Source organism: Cavia porcellus, unplaced genomic scaffold, assembly GCF_034190915.1.
Source record: "Cavia porcellus strain 051 isolate PalLab524CR breed Dunkin Hartley unplaced genomic scaffold, mCavPor4.1 scaffold_23, whole genome shotgun sequence".
Taxonomy (NCBI): domain Eukaryota; kingdom Metazoa; phylum Chordata; class Mammalia; order Rodentia; family Caviidae; genus Cavia; species Cavia porcellus.
In genome coordinates, this window is record NW_026947506.1 from 54650840 (window position 1) to 54668576 (window position 17737).

Sequence of the window (17737 nt, forward strand, 5' to 3'; positions counted from 1 at the left end):
TTTCAAGGCCTGCAGGCCTGGGCTGCAAGTGTCTGTCCCTGGAACCCCAGGGACCCAGCCACCGAGCCTAGAGCAATTGAAAAAGGGATTGGGACCACGAGGAGGATGCCCAGCTTGGGAAGCTTTAGGGTCAGCCAAAGTATAAGAGACCGCGAAGAGCTGCACGGAGCCGGTCTTGGGGAAGGCAGCTCAGGAACCCCCGCCCCCACCGGTGGGCTCTGGTTCCCTCTTGCTGTCCTGGCGAAGTGGCCTGGGGTCGTGGGGAGAGGAGAGGAAAGGCACCAGGCTTCCAAAGTGTAGTCCCGGGAGCACGCGGGCAGGGGGTGCGGATGCAGGGCGCAGGGGTGGGCGCTGGCGGGCCGTGGGTGGGCGCGGGGGCCCGGCGAGCTTAGCTTGCGGGCGCAGTGCGGTGCGGGCACTGGTGTGCGCGCGGGGTGCGGGCGCAGTGCGCGTGCCAGGCGCGGGTGCGGGGCGGGGCTGGCGGTGCCCGCGCTCCCCGCGCGTAGGTGTGCGGCGCGCTCCTGGAGGGGACGGAGCGCGCAGATCTCGCGTGCGCTCGCCGCCCAGCCCGGCCCCCGCCCGTGTCGCCACCGTGCCCGCGAGCGGGAGCCGTGTCGCCGCCGCCGCCGCCCGAGCGCCGCCGAGCGCACGCCGAGCCCGCTGCCGCCATGGCCACCACAGTGACCTGCACCCGTTTCACCGACGAGTACCAGCTCTACGAGGACATTGGCAAGTAAGAGCCGCGCGCAGACAGGGCACGGACCTGGCCCCAGCCCCGGCTCTGGCCCCCGCCCGGCTCGGTCCCCGCGCGGCCCTGCCGGGGACTGGGGCCGCAGCAGGTGTCGCCGGCGCCGGCAGACATGACGCATTTGCGGCGGGAGGGTCGCGGCGCGGAGGCGGGGAGGGGGCGCCCTGGGCGCGCGCGTTTCCCATTCCCGAGCCGCGGCAGGGGCCGCTCCTGCCAGGGTCCCCATGATTCTTCTGGAAGCAGGAAGGGGGGGCGAGATCCGGGAGCCTGGGCTGGAGCACAAGGGTGGCGGAGCAGGGCGCGGCGGGGACCCGCGTGGCTCCGGGTTTGGGGCCATCGAACCGGGAAGGGAACGCACTGGGGGTGGGGGCGGCTGAGGGGCTCGAGGGCGGGCAGGTGGCCGTGGGGAACAGGTGCCCCGCGCGGCGCGCATCCGAGGGGCCCCGCGTGCTCGAGCTGGGTCATCTTTTCTGGGCAGGTGGCTACCCAGCCTCGGATCCCGCCGTGCTCCTCGCCTCTCCTCCGAGGCCTTTCCCCTTCTCCCGTCCCTCATGCGCGGCGGGGGCGCTGGCGCGATTTCCTCTTACACATGCACCAGCAATTTTTTTTTCTTTACTAAAAAAGCACCGGGTGCACCCTTGTGGTAGCGAGGAACGCCCGAGTGTGGCCGGCTGAGGAGTGCAGGTGCCTTCCCCTTGTCCTGCACGTGCGGAGGATTCGGGTCAGGACCGGCATGGAGGGAATTGGAGCTGAAGGTCCCGGGTGGGGCCAGGTGCACCTGGAGAGCCGCTGGGCCCCGGGGCCTCGATCCGATCCGTTTAGACCCCAGCTCCTCCTGGGGGCCTCAGGGACGCAGGCCTGGAGGATCTTCCCAGGGCTGCCTGTGGCTGGCTGAAGGCCTGTGAAGAAGAGGGCGAGGGACTGGGAGTTCTCAGGCGGAGACAGAGGTCCAGCGTTGAGCTTGGACAGAGACTCTGTGACCTGCGTGTGGGGACAGGTGGCCACGGTCAGTGTGTCAAGCTCTCTGAGGAGGGCAGCAGGGGTCTTGCCTTCCTGGGAAACTTCTAGGCCTCTTCTCCGTGTGCCAGAGTGCAGGCCCCAACCAGCTATCCTGCTGTGCTCCCAGAAACTCATCTCTGGAGGCCGGGGCACTGGCTGCTGCCACCCACATAGGAGACGCAGCTGGAGGGTGACCCTGGGTAGGGACAGGTGCGGAGCTGCCAGCTCTTCCCCAAGCAACAGACAGAAACGCGTGCAGAGCCCACACTGCACCCTGGGAGAAGTGAGGCCTGTGTCCAGGCCACTGTGATGGGGACAGGAGCAGAGGGGTGCTGGCTGGCACAGCAGCTCCCCTGTCTGTAGGCACCTCAGCCATTACACACAGGGTGGGGATAACACCCTGACGTGGTCCCCTAGGTCCTGGGCCATAAAGTCTAGTTGTCGACAGCCTCGAGGAGGCAGGGTTAATGTGGCTTCCCAGCCCCAGGTGGACTTGTCCAAGTTTATTTAAAGCCGCAGCCCCTGGCACCCAACCTGGATGAGCTCTCTTCTTGGCCAAAGGAAGGGCCGGGTCACAGGCCCACAGCTGCTGGCTGTCCCCTCCTCTGCCCTGTCCTGATCTTCCCTTCAGCCGCTCAGGGCAGCTGTAGTAGGGCAGAGAGTGTCCCTCCCTGCCCAACTGGGTGGTGCTCTGAGGGCAGAGCAGGAGCAAAGCAGGTGACCCCAAGCTGGCATGGACTGGCTGGTGCTGCCGTTTATGGTGCATTTTGGGGGTAGATTTTAAAATCCGAGCAGTTCTGGGAATGATACCACACTCACTCTATCTCTTCTACCCAGAGTTGAAAAACTGTTTATCATTTTGGCTTCAAGCCTTGTTTGTAAATTATAAGAAGTGAAGAAGCATCATGCGTAAAGACCAAGTAACCAGTTTCCGGTGACATCAGTGAGGCATCTGCACCCTTCCTTCCAGGCTGTCGTTGGGACGTTTGCGCACAGTTACAAGTGGCCTCACGAACGTGTACGATTCTTTCGTATTTTCTTTGAAGTTTCCATGATGATTGGACCTGGTTTTCTCTCTCAGCCTAGGCAAGCTGACCCTGCCTGCAGCTGTGCATGGTGACCTCACAGCTTGGTCAGGCCGTGGCAGGAGCCTGAGTCCTCCCTTCCACTGTGTCTGGCTTTGTGGGCCCAGAATGAGCATTTTGGGGAGTTTATCCCTGGCAGGAGTCCACCCTGTTGTGCCCACCTCTGGCCGTAGTGCAGCATGGGTGTGTGGTAGCAGGAAGCCGTTTTGTGTTAGGGATTCACACTTCTACTTTTGGGCAGTCGATGCTATCCCCTGAGGAAGGCAGCTCTCCAGAGGTTTCAGATGTAATTCCAGGGGTTCGGGACCCTTTCGAATCTGAGAGCAGGTCCTGGGGCTGCAGCCTGTGTGGTCTCAGCACCTAACAGGTGCTGATTCAAAGGTTTGATTTTATTTGACACAAGCTGTCCAGGAAGGACCCCCCCCACCCCCGTTTTACAAATAAGCACCCGAAGCTCTTTTGGGCCCCCATGACCAGACAGCAGGGATGAGCTCTGACTTCTGCCCGGCAGGTCTCCCCCTTAAACCTCGGATGGGCCCAGAAATGACCTTGATGTGTCCTTGACTCCATTCCGACCCCTGAGTCTCGTTGTGACCCACGCTGGGCTGGGAGCATCGCCAGCTGCTGTAGGTGCCTCCTGTGACAGACCTACCCCAAAGTGCCATGGCCTGCTAGGTAGTTAATAGATAAACTTAGAAAATCAGAGCAGATCGATTTTTGAGTCTCCCTAGCTTCGAAGCCGTTGCCAGGGAAGAGAGAAATCCAGGGAGGAGGAATCTTGTGTGTGTGGTCATGTTTGTTTTCTCCCCACCTCCTGGGCACACCTGGCCTTGCCATCTCAGGGCCTTTGGCGGTGCCATCCCCACCCGCCCCTCCACCTCTCCAGCCCGGTCCGTTGTGCTGGCCGAACCCCCTGCCCCCCACCACATGAGGCAGGTTTCCAGGCTCAGGGTGGGTAGATCTGAGCCTTCGCGGTGGCCTGGCACCCAGGAGCTGGAGCCTTCCTGGTCCTGATTCCTTAATGTAGGGTAGGTGGAAGAGAAGTCACACGTGCTGAGGTTGCTGCCAAGATGCGCATTAAGGTGCTGCTAGTTTAGTTACTATTTAATGGTATTTTTATACCATAACCTACTTTGCTGCGAGCTAAGAATACATCTGCATGCTTGTACCGGACTCTTTCTTTTCTGGTAAGAGTTGCTAGCAAGCACTTTGGTGCTTATTCTGTGCAGGCGCTCAGTCTGCTAGGTAGGTACCACGGTCACTGCAGTCAATAGGAGAGGAGACTGTGGCCGGAGGAGCCTCCGTCACCCCTGGAAGGGTCACACGGGGTCAGGGTTTGACACCAGGTGCTCTGATGCTGGCATCCAGGGCTGCTCCTTGGCGAAGCCTGGGCTCCTGCTCCGTGCTGTGGTACCAGCGCAGTTACTCCAAGGCCAGCTCGTGGGCCACTCTGACCTGAGGCTCAGGCTGCGCCCGGCCCCGCTGGTGGCTGTCAAGGCTGATTCAGGCTCCAGCAGCTCAGGGCTGTGCCCACGGCTGCCTAGCCGGCTCTCCATGACAACCAATGCTCTGACCCCATTTGAGACCAGCAAGGCTTGAAATTTTTATTCTATTAAACAAATTACTAGGACAATATAGTCTTATTATCAAAAAATCAAGTAATAGAGAAGGATGTGTGAGAATGTGATCCTTTACACGCATGTACCTTGCATCCCATTGAAACCTGAACTGTTTATTTTAATGTCAGTATGAGGATATGTGTGTATGTAAGTAAACATACTTACAAGTGTTTATCCTATTTATTTATTTATTTGAGACAGGGTTTTGCTATGTGGTTTAGGCTGGTTTGAACTTACAGTGATCCTCCTGCCTCAGCCTCCTGAGTGTGGGATTATGGGCATGTACCATCACACCTGACTCCATCCATCTCTTAAAAGCCCACTTGGAGCCACCCTGAAATTAAGAGTAATTTCACAGAAAAGGCCATGCAGTGGTAAATGTGAAAACTTCAACCGTGGGCCCCCTGGTCCAAGTGACAACTGTGGTCTCCTTGGTGATTTCAAAATATTTTTAACAGGTATCCCCCTCATCTCCCCTGTGAGATTTGGGTTCCAATGTGATTGTGAATCCTGGTTTCCTGCTGCAGATTGCTTTGCTGGAGTAAAAACATAAAAGTGAACTATGTATCAGCCTGGCTTTCAAAACTTTTCCATTGTGAACTGGTCACATACATGTGGGTATTTTATTCAAATAGAATCCGAATTTATTTAAAGTAGAAAGTCTTTTGGTGTTTGGCTGCCAGACTTGGGGTGGCTTTTGGTTCCTAGGTCACAGCCCCACCTTGGGACTGTCCTCTACTGCTGGGGACTCATGCTTCATAGATCAACGCAGCAATCCTGAAAGATCCTGCCCAGATGAGGTTAGAAGTCTCTGTTAAACCAGATACACACTGTGTGGCTGAATTCTAGATTGTGGACAGCCAGGCAGTGAATAGACAGTGTCCTGCAGATGGACACCACCTGCACCGCTGCCACGGGGCTGCCCTGCTGAGCTGCACTGAGACTGAGAGGGACAGTGTGCTCTAGTCTGCTCTCATGTGCGTTCGCCAGGTGCCCGCTTCCAGTGTCCAACATGGCAGGGAGGAGCCCCCACCTTACTTCCTCAGTGTGTCCAAGTGCTTGGAACAATGGCCTGCATACACTGGGTGCTCAGTAGTGGCTCAGTGACAATCCAGGCCACTCAGGCTTTGCAGCTGTGATGCTTTCCAGAGCAGTGGCAGTTCCCTGAGGCCCAGCGTGGGGACCCTGCTAGTTTTGCTTCTTGGTGCACTGTAGCTGCAGGGCTGCCTGGCATCTCATCCCTGTCCCAGAGCTGCTTTCCAGGAGGGTCAAGCATCCTGCTGTTTCCATGGTGAAGGTTGGCACAGCCTGTTGTTCCAGGCTTTCTGGGTTGAGTAGGAACAGGACCTGCAGGAGAGGTTTGGCAAAGCTCCCAGCTGGCTCCACAGACAGCTGCAGGCACCCCAAGGCTATACCTCCCCTCTGCCCACACGCTGCACTCCAGGATTCCTGCGGGGCCTTACTACTAACTGGTGTAGGAATTTGGCTGTGTTTCCTGTGTGTTCACAGGGACACTGAAGCACCCCATTGTCTAGAGCCCAACATCCAGGTGCAAAGTGTGACCATGAAGGTGGGACAGATGCAGTGTGATTGGAAACCCCAGTGAACGTTTAGATCTGAAACCAGATGGATTACAGTAAGAGACACATTGCCGTGACTCTCCTTCAAATACTTTCCTCAATTCTGACGTACTTTTCCCATCATTCTTGCCACTTTCTGCAGCAGCTCTGGAAGTCTTCTTATGTAAGTGTCTTTAATTGTGCTGTCATGGCTGCCTGAATGGCCTAAATCCATTAAAAACCTTTCTCTTCCTTTCTTTCTCCTTCCCACCCCCCATCTCGCACTAGGAACCGAACTCCAGACCTTGTGCTTGCTGGGCAGGAGCTGAGCTATATTCCCAGCCCAGACCTTTCTCATCCATGGTCATTTTGACTTTGGAAAAGAGCCAGGGTCACACAGTGCCAGATGCACAGGACAGTGTGCACGGGGAGCCACTGACCTGTGTTCCTGAGCCTTCGTGTTCCTTTGGGTGGTACTCAACAGCAGCGTTCGCCATATTTTTTAAATGACATCTTGGAAAAACTCTCATGAAAAAGGACTTCAACACCGCTTCAGAAAGCTACAAGAGCCAAGGGATCAGTGTGTCCGAGGGAGTAGAGAGTGAATTAGTAACTTCAGATTTTCCCACAAAAAGAAGCCAAAGTCCAGAGGACTTCAGTGGTAAATTTTACCAAACGTTGAAAGAAGAATTCGTACAGGTCCTTCACAAACTCTCCCAAATCAGAAGAAGAGCAAATTCTTCCCTATTCACTTTGTGAAGTCAGTAATACTCTGATACCAGAGCAAAGGCATCACAAGAAAACCATAGACCAGCATCCTTACCAATACAGACCCAGCATCCTCTACCAGATACTAGTGAACCTAATTAGCCACATGTGGAAAGGATTACGTTGTTATGAATAAGTAGGACTTCTCCCACGTGCAGAAAGCAAGCTGACTTGCTTTAACACATCAAAGCAATTTATGTAAGACACCATATTGATAGAACAAACAAAGAAAGTACATGATCATCTCAGCAGATGAACAAAAAAGCATTTGACAAAATTTGGTACTGTTTTATGGTAAAAAGTACTACCAAGTAGGAATCAAGGGAATTTGCTCATTTAACTAAAGACATTTATTAAGATGCCAAGCTAAGGTATTTTATATGAGAGACTGTTTTCTCGAAGCTCAGAACCAAAGCATGGATGTGTATTCTCTCTAGTTCTATTTGGCGTGATTGAGGACTTTCTTACTAGGGTGTTTGGCAAGAAAAAGAAACAAAAATATTAGGAAAAAAATCAGTAAAGCCACTTGTGGTTGCAAACAACATGATCATGCTTATAGAAAGTCTGAAAGAATCTGCTAAAAGACTATTAAAAGTTAAAAAAACAAATTGACCAAAGTTGCAGGGTACCAAATCAGCAGACAAAAGTCCATTGTATTTCATTACGCTAGCAGTTTAGTCTTAAAATAAAACGAGGAAAAACAGTTCCATTTACATAAAGAAATAAAATATTAAGTAGTATGCTTAAAAGATTTATACTTTGAAAAGTACAAACCACTGCTGAGAAAAGTTTAAAAAAGGCCTAAAGTGCTTCTTGGAAGACTTATTCTTTTTTTTTTTTTTTTTTTTGTCTTTTTCCTTTTTACCGGTACCAGGGATTGAACTCACGACTGCCTGCTTGCAAGACAGGCGCTTATGCCGCTGAGCTAAATCCCCAGCCCCGGAAGACTTATTCTTAAGATGAAAGTGCGCTCCAATTCAAATTGACCTATAGATAAAAACTGTAGCTTTTTGTTATTGCAAAAATCGGGAATTTTGTCCTAAAGTTTATATGAAAATACAAGGGACACAGAATAGCCAAAGGAACCTTGAAGCCCTCACAGTTACATAGCTACAGCAGTCAGGACAGTATGCTGTTGGCAGAGAGATAAGGACGTGGCTTGGGGAGATGGGCTCTAAAGTCGGGGATGAATCTGTGCATCTGTGATCAGCTGACTTTGACTCAAATTCCCAGCAAATTCAGCAGGGAGGGAATAAGGACCACTCATCAGATGGACAGTTGGAAATCCACACATGAAAAAACAAAGCGGAATTGTCCCTGCTGCCTACAAAAATTACCTCCAAATACACGGAGGTGCCACAGCCATGGAACCCTTAGGACATCTATGTGACTTGGGTTAGGTGGTGATTTTTTTTCCAGATATGACACCGAAAGCATGATCGAGAAAAGAAAAATAGGTAAATTGGATTTTATCTCCAATAAAACCTTTTGTGCTTCAGAAGAGACTATCAAGAAAGTGAAGGGTCAACCCATAGGATGTGTCATTATTTGAAGGTCATGTGTCTGCTGAAGAATTTGCATTTGGGACATTTTAAAGACTCCTGCTACCCAACAGTAATATAGACACGCCCGCCAGAAAAGGGCAGAGGTGGTCCCGATAATCCAGTGTACCAGTGGCTGACCACTCCTGGAAAGGTCTTTGCTAGGGAAATAAAGCTCAAAAACACCATGATACCCTCCCTCCTCCGTCATTAGAATGATGAACACAGGGCCTGGGACAGCGCGGCGGCCCGGCCAACACAGTGAGCCCCGACTCCTCAGGGTCCCCGGACACAGAAACTGTGTCCATGCACTCTTTGTCTGTGGCTTGCTCTGGGGACAGCCTAGATCTGGACACCACTCAAAGGCCCCAGGCCGGCGAAGGGGTACAGAAGTGTGATCTGTCCATTCGGTGGGATGTGTTTTTCAGGCATAAAAAGAAAGAACATCCTAATCTGTGGTGATCCGTGCCGCGGTGTTCATGGATTTTCAAAACAATAGCGGGTTTCCAAGGGTCACGTGCGGTATGAGTCCATTCATAGGAAATATCCAGGTTAGAGAAGTCCTTGAGGCAGAAAGCAAAGCCGGTGACACAGCAGGGAGAGAGGTCGGAAGTGACTGCTGACGGGCGAAAGTCTGTGGTTTTAAATGTTTTGTTTTATCACTACTGCACTATTGGGATTTTGCAGTGCAGAGGATTGGACCCAAGGCCTTCACACTGTGCTGTATCCTCAAGCCTTTTTTAATGTTTTGAGACAGGGTTCCACCAAGTTGCTAAATTGCCTAGGATGGGCTTGAATTTGTGGTCTTTCTGCCTCAGCCTCCCAGAATTCGGTGATTACAGATGTGCACCACCCTACCCAGCTAGAAGTTTGGGTTCGCAGGGATGAAGTATTATACACTCAGGTCATGGCAAGGCCATGGAACTCTGTGAATGGATTAAAAGCTGCTGGGTTATATGGGCTACATGAGCAAGTTGTTTGCTAGCTGAACTGTAGCTTAGCAGATAAATAAGAAGATGTAAAATCTGCTCAGAAACAACAGAAAGCTTTTACACTTGGGTCTCAGACTCCAAAGAGCTGAAAAATGGGTTTAAAAATTAATGATCACCAACACTGAGCCCAGGCCCAGTGGCCTCCATGCCAGAAGGGTCACTGAAGCCAGGCCTGTCTTTTGAGCCAGCGTCTGCTGCCACAGACAACCCTGTGTGAGGCCACCTGACTTCCCCTGTGACCAGGTCTCTAAACTTAGCCCACCCTGCACCTCTGCCTGTTGGGGTTGGGTTCCCTCCCATGGGCAGGCAGTGTCCTGGCCAGGTGAGGTGACACAGGCCACTCCTCCCTTCCCAGAGGCTGTGTCCTTCCATCCGTCCCTGCCAGGGCCCCCAGAGAAGTTTCAGCTCCCCAGTGTGGCCTCCATGGCCTCACCCCAGTCCGGGGCTCCCTTTCCATTGTCCCAGGGGACCCTCAGCACCACCCCAAGTCGAGTCTCCTGAGCAGGGCCTCTGGCTGCTGCAGGGTGAGGTGGGCCATGGGGTCCCCCCCCATCATGGCCACACCCTCTTTTCTTCCTTGATGGAGACTGGTTTGGGGTCCTGCGATGGCAGAACATCTCATGCTGTGGTGGGACATCTAGGGTGCTGGTGTGACTGCCCTCAGAGGCACCCCAAGATCAGAGAGCTGGGCGAACAGACGCAGGTGGCAGGACAGAAGAGGGTCCCCTGGGCTGCCAGCTCGAGGTTACAGATCTCCACAGGCTGGCAGCAGGGCCCTGTCCCTCCCTGGGGATTAAGGAAAACCAGAATTTAAAGACAGCATTTTCAACTCCTTCGCTTCCTTCTGCCTCTCCTCCCTCCCTCTCTCCCTCCTTGTTTCTCTCCCTTTCTCTCCTCTGTTTCTCCCATTTTTTCTTTTGGGAAATCGAGACATGAACTCAGGGCCCCCTACACTGAGGTACATCCATTTTTTAAAATCTTTTCTTTTGAGACTGGATCTTGCTAAATTGCCCAGGTGGGACTTGAACTTGTGATCACTCTACTGCAGCCTTCCTAAGTGCTGGGATTCTAGGCCTGTGCCACCACCCTTGGCTGCTTCTTAGTGATTTCTCAATGGTACGGCCACAGACCCTTCCAGGACATCTTAAAAAATAGTGGTAAAGTACATGTAATACAAGAGTTATCGTTCTAACGGCTTTTAAGTGTACAGTTCAGTGTGGGTAACAACATGAGGCCAGCCAGGACAGTTTATTTTTATTTTTATTTTTTTGGTAGCAGGGATTGAACTCACAACCTTGTGCTTGCCAAGCAGGTGCTGATGCTGCTGAGCTAAATCCCCAGCCCCAGACTGGACAGTTTAATAAGACCTTTTTGTGGGAGGGAGGAGAGGAGCTGTAAGAAAAATAAAGACACCTCATGTACATTACCAGCTCACTCGGAGTGGTGTAATCGTGGTGTACTGTGGATGTGAACACCTAACAGAAAAAATGACAGAAAAATAAGACCTTGTCGCAGAAGGGCTGGGGCGATTGCTTAGCAAGAGTGAGGCACCTGGGTTCCATCCTGAGTACTACATCCAAAAAAAAATCCCGGTTTCTGGGTAGGTGTCACCACATTCCATATGCAGGTCTGCAGCATCTTCCTCCGCGGACCCTGAGTCCCCATAAAACCCCAGGTCCCTGTCCTCTCCCCAGCCCCAGAAACCCCTTCTCTGCTTCTGTGTTTGACTGAGGGCCTTGTGCAAGTGGGTTGTGTGGTGCTTGCCCTTTGTGACTGCTCCGTCTCACTGGTGTGGCGTGAGCAGGGCGTGCCGGTGTGGTCATGTCCGAATGTCTCTCCTGGACAATGCCCCATTGTGTGCCTGGGGACACTGTGTGTGTCCATTCACCCACCGACCCACGCTTGGTGAGTGGAATTCCACTTCTCAGCCACTTCGAATAACTCTGCCTTAAGTGTGGGTGTAGGAAGACTTTTTTTTTTTTTTTTTTTTTTTGGTGGCAGGGTCTTGTTATATAGCCCGGGGTGGCCTTAAACTCCAGAAGTCCTCCTGCTCAGCCTCCCAAGTGCTGGGACCACAGGTATGCATCACCATACCTGGTGTAAAAGCACATTTTTAAGGGGAGAGGTTACTGGTTCCTCAGGCTCATGTGACTCATCAGCTGCTGTGCAGTGTGGCTGGGGGCGGCAGAGGGGCTGCATGTGACTTCTCTGAATCAGGAGTGGTTGGGTCATGCCACTTTCTGGGTCACTTCTGGCTCCTGTGCTGCTTGAGCAGAAGCCCCATTTCTTTCCCCCAGGCCGGTGGCAAAGCCTCACTTGGGTGTGAGCTCCCCCACCCCAGTCAGGACCAGGAACCGTCCCCTCCCACACCGAGACTAAAGCAAGGGGTGTAAACTCTGATCCATCAACAAAGCAACACTTGGAGACTTCACTTGACAGGGAATCAAATCAAGTGGACGCCAGCATTGTGTGTGGTTCCAGGGGCTGAGCTGGGAGCCTGCATGTCCCCTGCCCCACAGCCAGGGGATGTCACATCTGCTCCCCTTGGTCCTCAGTGAGCCACCATGACTGCGACGGCCACCTTGTTCCCGTCCCTATGTGGTGACTTCCTGCTGTCCCGCCCGACCAGGAGGACATGGCAGGCTCAGAGCACCGCCTTTGAGGTGGCTGCTGCCATCACTGTCACTGTCACTGTTCTCATCCTCTGCTGAGTCCAGGAGCCCGCTTCTTCCAGGTCAATGCACAAGAGACATTCACATCCTGCAGAGCACCCCAGACACAGGCTTTGTGCAGAGCACACTTTCCTGGCATTATGCTGCAAACTGCAGAGAGGAGACCGAGGCTGCCGTGGGGGAGCCTGGCTGTGCCCCTGCCCTGTGACGCGGGGGCAGTGGGATGGAGTGAGGGCTCCACTCCTGCTGGCTTAAGCTCAGGTTCTAGGGCCTTCGTGAGCGCTCAGGCCTCCCTCCAAGCCTGGAGCTTAGTTCAGTCCCAGCTGCTCCAAGGGGCCCAGGCTGAGTACAATACACCTTTGAAGGTGACATAGGAGACATGTGTGGTCACGATGGGGCTTGTGGCAGGGTGGGCCGTGGCAGGGGCCCTGGCGGAGGACACAGCCTCCTCGGCTGGGCACTGCCCACACCCCATGTCCTCTCACTGGACCTCCCTGATCCTGCCAGGCCCAGCAGGTGGTGGGGACAGATGTCTGGACAAGGTCTCCAGTCCTGTGTGGCAGCAGGTGGGACTGGCCTTGGGCCACTGTGCAGGGCCTGTTGGGATCAGGATGGGAAGATGGACATGAGTATGAGGGACAAGGACTCAGGCAATAGCCCTATTCCCATTTGGCCCTTGGGGCACATGGTCCTGCCTGGGTGACAGCTTCACCCTGCATGACTCAAATACACATGGAGACCACAGCTGACCCACACTGGTCACGGTAATTGTCCATGCATGAGCACAACCCTCTGTGAGTTCAACTCAGAAACGCAGAAGACACAATTCTGTCCTTGAGTGTCCACCGTCCTTGGACCCAAGGCCTTGGGTCCAATCCTCTGCAGAAGGGTGTGGCTGCTCCATGTCCCAAACACTGCACACATCAGAGGCCTTGGAAGCAGCATGGTGTTGGGTGCAGGTGGGATGGGGTGGTTCCCGCTCTCAGTCATCGAGGGAATCACTGACACCACCAAAGGGTAGGTGCTGGCTGCTTGCGGACAGCTCAGACAGGAGCGAAGCTTCAGGCCACAGAAGGAATGCAGATTCGACTCTTAGCACTGTTACTCCTCTGAGGTTCTCAGGGGCTTCTACAGATGTCCAAAGCACTGACGGGACCACCACGCCCAGACTCAACACCCAGAGCTCCTGGGCCAGGGAGCAAGGTCGAGGTGGCAGTGCAGCTCAGAGCACCTCCCAGCTCACACCTGCTCCTGCTCACACTGCCTCCCCAGCTCACACCTGCTCCTGCTCACACTGCCTCCCCAGCTCACACCTGCTCCTGCTCACACTGCCTCCCCAGCTCACACCTGTTGCTCACATCACCTCCGTAGTTCACACCTTCTGTTCACACTTCCATAGCTTAGACCTTCTGCTGCTCACACCTGCTCCTGCTCACACCACTGCCTCTGCTCACACCTGCTCCTGCAGCTTAGACCTCCTGCCCACACCTGCTCCTGCTCACACCACCTCCCCAGATCATGCCTCTTCCTGCTCACACCTCCTCCGGCTCTCACCTTGTCCTGCTCACACCTCCTGCTGCTCACACCCATAACTTCCTCTGTGGCCACTGTGTGATCAGACCCTCAGCTGGGCAGAGGGGTTTTATGATTGCAGATACTTGGATGGATCCTGTAGAGTCCCATATATCCCTTCACCACCCTACTCCATGTTTCTGTCTTGTAGCACCCTGGATTAGGGAGAAACATTTGTCACAGCTGATGGTGCTGATGCATTATTACTATTTTGGTGGTGGGAATGGAACTCAAGACCTCACACACCTAGGCAATGACACAGTCATCCAGATCCTTAGTCCTTACGTTAAAGTTTGTTGGTGTGGGGGCTGGGGATTTAGATCAGCGGCATAAGTGCCTGCCTTGAAAGCAGGCAGTCGTGAGTTCGATCCCTGGTACCGATAAAAACGAAAAAGACAAAAAAAAAAAAAAAAAAAAAAAAGGTTGGTGTGAAATGATCCTTGGGCTTGGATAAATGTATAATATACACGTCTCCACTGCGGTGTCCTGTAGAGTGATGTCATTGCCTGACATCCTCAGTGTCCCCCCAGCCCTGGCAACTCCTTCTTCCTCTCTCTGTCCTCTTCTCCAGAGTGGGCAGCATGCAGCCTTTTCGCACTGGCTCCTGCACTTAGTGTTAGACATATAAGAGTCTCCCTTATTTTTCATGGCTTGATAGCACACTTTCTGTGGTCGTGTAGTCGTCCCGTTTGGATGTGCCACATTGAATTTACCCAGTCGCAGATTAAAGGACATTTTGGTTGCTTCTGAGCTTTGACCATTGTGACTAAAGCTGCTAAAAAGATTTGTGTTCAGGCTTTGGGGCGTAAGTTTTAACCAAGTAAATGCTGTGGGGTGCAGGTGTGGGGTCATGTGGGTTGGATGTGGGCTTAGTGTTATAAGAATCCACCAGACTCTTCCCAGGTGATGGTGCCTTTCTTCACTCACCACCTGTGGGAAGCACTGTGTCCTTCCGGGACCCAGTGGCGTTCAGGGTCTGGGTTTTGACCATTTTAGAAAGTGGACAGTGGTGCCTCTTTGTGGTTTTAACTAACAGCCTCCTTTCATAGGCTCCTTTGCTATCCATATAACGTTTTTGGTGAGGTTTCTGATCAGGTCATTTGCCCATTTTTAAATTGTGAGTTTTTTGATTGTTGAGTTTCAAGAACTTTTTGTATATTTTGGACACCAGTCTTTCGTCGGATATGTGTTTTGCAAATATTTTTTCCAGTCTTTCATGACTTACCTTTTCCGTCTCTTAAACAGACTTTCATGGCACAGAACGTTTAAATTTTAATTAAGTCCAACTTACTTATGTTATTTTTAGGGAACTTTTGAATTTCATGTTTAAGCTTATAATCCACTCTGAGTTAATGTTTGTAAAAGGTACCAAAGAATTGTGTGTAGAGCTTTTTTTAAAAAAATAGATATTGTATTGATTTTGTACATTTCCTTTGAGTAGTTCTTCTCATCGTAACAATGGTGAATCCTATAATCCATGGATATGGGCTGTCTTTCTATGTATTTATGTCTTTCTTAATTTTATAATTTCTTTCTCTTTTTGTTCATCTGTGTTCAGTTGTTCATGGGTCTCAGACTTTGTTCTTTTTTCCTTCAGTATTGTGTTGGTGATTCTGTATCTTCTTCCTCCTTATGAGGGGCTGGGGATTTAGCTCAGTGGCATAAGTGGCTGCCTTGCAAGCAGGCAGTCGTGAGTTCAATCCCCGGTACTGACAAAAATGAAAAAGACAAAAAAAAAAAAAAAAATTCAACCTCCTTATGTAAACTTTAGAGTAAGTGTGTCTGTGCCTACAAAATAACTTGTTGAGACCACCTTTATTCTGTAGTTGAAACTGAGAAGTAACAGCCTGACAATGGAGAGTCTTCATATTCATGAACATAGACCACCTCATCATTTATTTGGTCTTTAGTTTATTTGAACAGAAGCTTGTTTTTATGAATCATGAATTTGTGTAGGATTTTGGTAATGGTTTTTCTTTATCTATATATGTATATATGATCATGTGAGTTTTCTTCTTTAGCTTGTTGATGTAATGAACTATATTAACTGTATATTCATTTTTGAATGTTGAACCTGCCTTATGTATATGTGAAATACATACTATCAGATTATGGTTTATAAATCTTTATACACATTTGTATTTAATTGGGAAACATTTGGTTGAAGATTTTTAATTTTATTTTTTATATTGCTGAAGATTTTTGCATCTGCGTTCATAAGAGATATTGATCTATAGATTTCTATTTTACAAATAGTGTTGTCATTCTTTAGTATTAGGATGATGCTGACCTCATAAAATGAGTTAGGAAGTGTTTCTTTTGCTTCTGTGTTTAGGAAGGGATTTTAGAGAGTTGGTGTAACTTCTTCCTTAAACATCTGACAGAAATCACTAATGAATCCATCCGGGCGTGGTGCTTTCTGTTTTGAAAGGCTACTATTCATTCATTATTAATTATTTATTTCATTGAGGAGTACGGCTCTGTTCAGAACATCTGTTTCTTCTTCTGAATGTCTTTCAAGAAATTGATGTATTTAACGTCGCTACCAAATTTGCAACCATAGTATTTTATAGTATTTCTGGTTATCCTTTTGATATCCAAAGGACATTAAAAGACAGGATGAATCCACTTTTATTTCCATTATTGATAATTTTTGTCTTTTTTTCCTGTTAAGCTGGCTAGTTGTTTTTCAGAGAATTGATTTTTGTTTTGAAGAACCACTTTTGGCTGTTAATTTCCTGTATTGATTTGCCATTTGTAATTTCATAGATTTCTGCTCTTATTCTTCTGCTCCCTTTGGATTTTTTGGTTTCTTAAGGTAAAAGCTTAAATTTCTTTTAGATTTTTCCTTCTTAATATGTGCATTTAATGCTGTAAAATTTCCTGTAAGGGCTACTTTCATTGCATTGCACACATTTAGGGTACATTGTATTTTCATATTCACTTAATTCAAAACATGTAATTTAAAAATTTTCCCCCACTGCAGTTTAAGAGCATACTTTATAGGTTTTCTGGTCTTTTGAATTTAAGGTGTGTTTATGGCCCAGAATTGGTTCTGTCTTGGTGAATGTTGATGTAAACTTGCAAGGAACACAGATTCTGCAGTTGTTGGCAGGAGTTTTCTGTGACCAGATGTCCCTTAGTCCTTTAGATGTCAGTGATGCTGTCTGAGCATCTGTGTCCTTCATGACCTCTTGGCCGCTGGACCTGTTTCTGAAAGTCTTGGCTGTGCTGGTGGACTTCTTTAATTTTCATTACAGTGGCTGAGGATATAGCTCAGTGGTGCCAAGTACCTACCTGGCAAGCACAAGGTCCTGAGTTCAATTCCCAGCACACAGAAAAAAATTTGTTTTCGTTACCAGTTCTTCCACTGAAAATTCTTGCCTATGTACTTGGATGCTGTGTTATTAAGCTCATACTTGTTTAGGATTCTTACATCTTGGGGACTGGGGATTTAGCTCAGCGGCATAAGTACCTGCCTTGTAAGCAGGCAGTCGTGAGTTCAATCCCTGGTACCGATAAAAACGAAAAAGACAAAAAAAAAAAAAAAAAGGATTCTTACATCTTTTTGGGAGATCGATGATTCTTCTTATACAAGGAAACATTTTTAAGTGTATAGTTTGGTGATATTAAGTACACTCAGGTTATCATCCTCCTGTCGTCGGGTCCCAGATTTTGTTTTCTTCCCAATCGATCGGTTGTGCTCAAGAAACACTTTCCGTTCTCGCCTTCCTCCAGGGCCCAAGAACCCGGTTCCTCATTCCCTCTGTGAATTGGCCTCCTCTAGGTCCCTCATATAAAAAGAATCATGTAGTACTGGCCCTTGTTTCCTATAGTACAGAATCTGTAATTTCATCCACATTGTAGTGTGTGTCAGGATTTCCTTTTTGGACGCTGAAGAGTATTTCATTGAAGGTAATACCACCGTGTTTTGTGTATCTGTACTTCTGTCAGTGAACATGTGACTTGCTTCTACCTTTTCTCTCTAGGAATAATGCTGCTGTGAATATTAGCCAGATGTGGTGCACGCCTGTTATCCCAGCACTTGGGAGGCAGAAGCAGGAAGATCACCATCAGTTTGAGGCCAGCCTGGGCTACTTAGTGAGCTCAAGGCCATCTTGAATTACATGGCAAGACCATGTTTCAAAATGCCAAAGAAATTTACACACACACACACACACA

The 17737-nt window shown here is 50.2% G+C and overlaps 1 protein-coding gene across 16 annotated transcripts in view; it reads left to right on the forward strand.

The window, feature by feature from the left end:
* The first annotated feature begins 549 nt into the window (after positions 1 to 549).
* The window catches only part of Camk2b (calcium/calmodulin dependent protein kinase II beta), a 72284-nt gene continuing 55096 nt past the window's right edge, over positions 550 to 17737 (forward strand). For 4 of the 16 annotated variants that reach the window (XM_063234398.1, XM_063234401.1, XM_063234402.1 and 1 more), the window contains exon 1: positions 551 to 733. In XM_063234398.1, the coding sequence (XP_063090468.1) occupies positions 669 to 733 (65 nt within the window). In that variant the 5' untranslated portion in view covers positions 551 to 668. Of the gene's footprint in view, positions 734 to 17737 lie in introns of all 16 variants that reach the window. The other 12 variants (XM_063234406.1, XM_063234409.1, XM_063234410.1 and 9 more) reach the window with 5 other exon arrangements.